Source organism: Sinocyclocheilus grahami, unplaced genomic scaffold (assembly GCF_001515645.1).
Source record: "Sinocyclocheilus grahami isolate Dianchi unplaced genomic scaffold, SAMN03320097.WGS_v1.1 scaffold1057.1, whole genome shotgun sequence".
NCBI lineage: Eukaryota > Metazoa > Chordata > Actinopteri > Cypriniformes > Cyprinidae > Sinocyclocheilus > Sinocyclocheilus grahami.
The window spans coordinates 294,997-297,213 of record NW_015506236.1 but is presented as its reverse complement, the minus strand read 5'-3'; the positions used below and the strand labels follow the sequence as shown (position 1 = coordinate 297,213).

The 2,217-nt window shown below is 35.9% G+C and overlaps 1 protein-coding gene across 1 annotated transcript in view; it reads left to right on the top strand.

The window, feature by feature from the left end:
* Positions 1 to 693: 693 nt before the first annotated feature.
* LOC107566203 (guanine nucleotide exchange factor VAV2-like) overlaps positions 694 to 2,217 on the top strand; it is a 31,103-nt gene continuing 29,579 nt past the window's right edge. The window contains exon 1 of the mRNA XM_016251573.1: positions 694 to 789. Coding sequence (XP_016107059.1) covers positions 694 to 789 — 96 coding nt within the window. The remainder of the gene's footprint in view (positions 790 to 2,217) is intronic.

The window sequence follows — 2,217 nt, the reverse complement described above, 5'->3', positions numbered from 1 at the left end:
TGCTAGGCGGCCCTTTGAAATGATTTTTTCCTTTTTTTGTTTTTTTAAACTCTAATGAAACAATTGTTTGTGATCGTGAATTTCTTTGAATGTGAGCAGGTTTGCTTTGGCCTCGTGCACCAACAGGCCCAGATGTTCAAAAGTGTGTTGTGATGTTCATTCCAGCTCTGACCTTCAGCTGGCATGCACCTTCCCCAGGCTCCAGCGCTATCGCCACTTTCTTAAACAAGCTTGCAAACCCGCTCGCATTACACCAAAAGCCAGTGATTACACCTAATCAAATGCATCATGTTCTATTAGATCATTTTCTGTTGTTATTGTTTTGTGAATTGACCTCATTTAGTGCCTCAATCCTCATCAAACCCACATTTATGGCTTACCTACAGTTGTTTTTTGTGCTTTAGACTTAGACGTGTATGTTGTTTTGAATGAATGAAAGACTAAATTCTTGCTTGAACCTCAGCATTTTAACCTACAGTCCTTGTCAACATTTCCCTTTGAGGTTTTGTTGTGAAATATTCTCTGTCCACCTCTGTCTTTTACTGTAGTGTGCTTTGGCCATTCTGATTGTGACCTGAATTCCCTTAAATTACAGTTCAGTACCTTCTGCCGGTGTTTAATGGTGCTGAGCTAGCATCCTGCTGGACGATACCAACATGGTTTGTGTTTTTGTTTTTTTTCCCATAACAGAAAATGGGCATGACAGAAGATGATAAGAGGAACTGCTGCTTGGTGGAGATTCAGGAGACAGAGGCAAAGTACTACAAGACACTGGAGGACATTGAGAAGGTGAGTGGGAGAGCATAGAGAGTTTTAGAGCTGGAGAGAGTGGAATTGAAGACCTGGAATTGGGTCAAGGTCTTGATAGGGTTCTCCGAGGAAAGTGAGGTAGCTCAAAATAGATGGAGGGAGAGGACAAAAAATGAGAACTGAGCCCTAGGTGACAAGTGTACTTAGGTGGCCTGTTGAATTATTCTGATAAGAATTATTCTGATTTAAGACCTCCGTTCATCTGTAAATGCGCATTCACGACAGTATCATGACACGAGCGTGTGGCGGCGCTGACCCAGAGCTGGCGTAATGACGTCATTATGCTGGATCTGGGTCAGCGCCACCACACGCTCGCATCATGGTACTGTCGTGAACGGGAGTCCAAAGTGAAGCAGTAGAGACGAAAATGTGAAATAAAATCTTTATTTTTGTTTTCTTTGCGCAAAAAAGTATTCTCGTAGCTTCGTAACTTTACAGTTGAACCACTGATGTCACATGGACTACTTTGTCGATCATCTTGGTACTTTTTTGGACCTTGAACATGGTAGTTACTAGGGCTGGGTTTTGACACAAATTTCACTATTCAATTCTTAATCACAAGCTTTTGATTCGATTACCTATTCGATTCGATTAAATATAGATTATTTTGGATAGATATCAGGTACAGTACTTGCCAAATTTTCTCAAGGAAAAAAAATCTCTCAGCTAATGCTGTAAAATATACATGAGAGTCAGTTGGTAGGCTACTACATTACTATAATATTGAAGGTTAAAATTAATTAAGTTTTTACAATAAAGTTACAGTTACATAATATTTCTACTTCAGTTAGTTTTTTTTTTATATAAACATTTACATGGTGGCTGTCATAAAAACTTGATGGATTTATTTAAACATAAATTAAACATTGAAGAACAGTAAAAATATATATAATGAATATGTTGGACCTTGAACATGGTAGTTACTAGGGCTGGGTTTTGACACAAATTTCACTATTCAATTCTTAATCACAAGCTTTTGATTCGATTACCTATTCGATTCGATTAAATATAGATTATTTTGGATAGATATCAGGTACAGTACTTGCCAAATTTTCTCAAGGAAAAAAAATCTCTCAGCTAATGCTGTAAAATATACATGAGAGTCAGTTGGTAGGCTACTACATTACTATAATATTGAAGGTTAAAATTAATTAAGTTTTTACAATAAAGTTACAGTTACATAATAATATTTCTACTTCAGTTAGTTTTTTTTTTTATATAAACATTTACATGGTGGCTGTCATAAAAACTTGATGGATTTATTTAAACATAAATTAAACATTGAAGAACAGTAAAAATATATATAATGAATATGTTATATGGTGCATATATTAAGCAAAATGTCCCTCTACATTTAATTTTTCTATATGACTAATGAGTTTATGGTCACCGAATATGTTTTTTTTT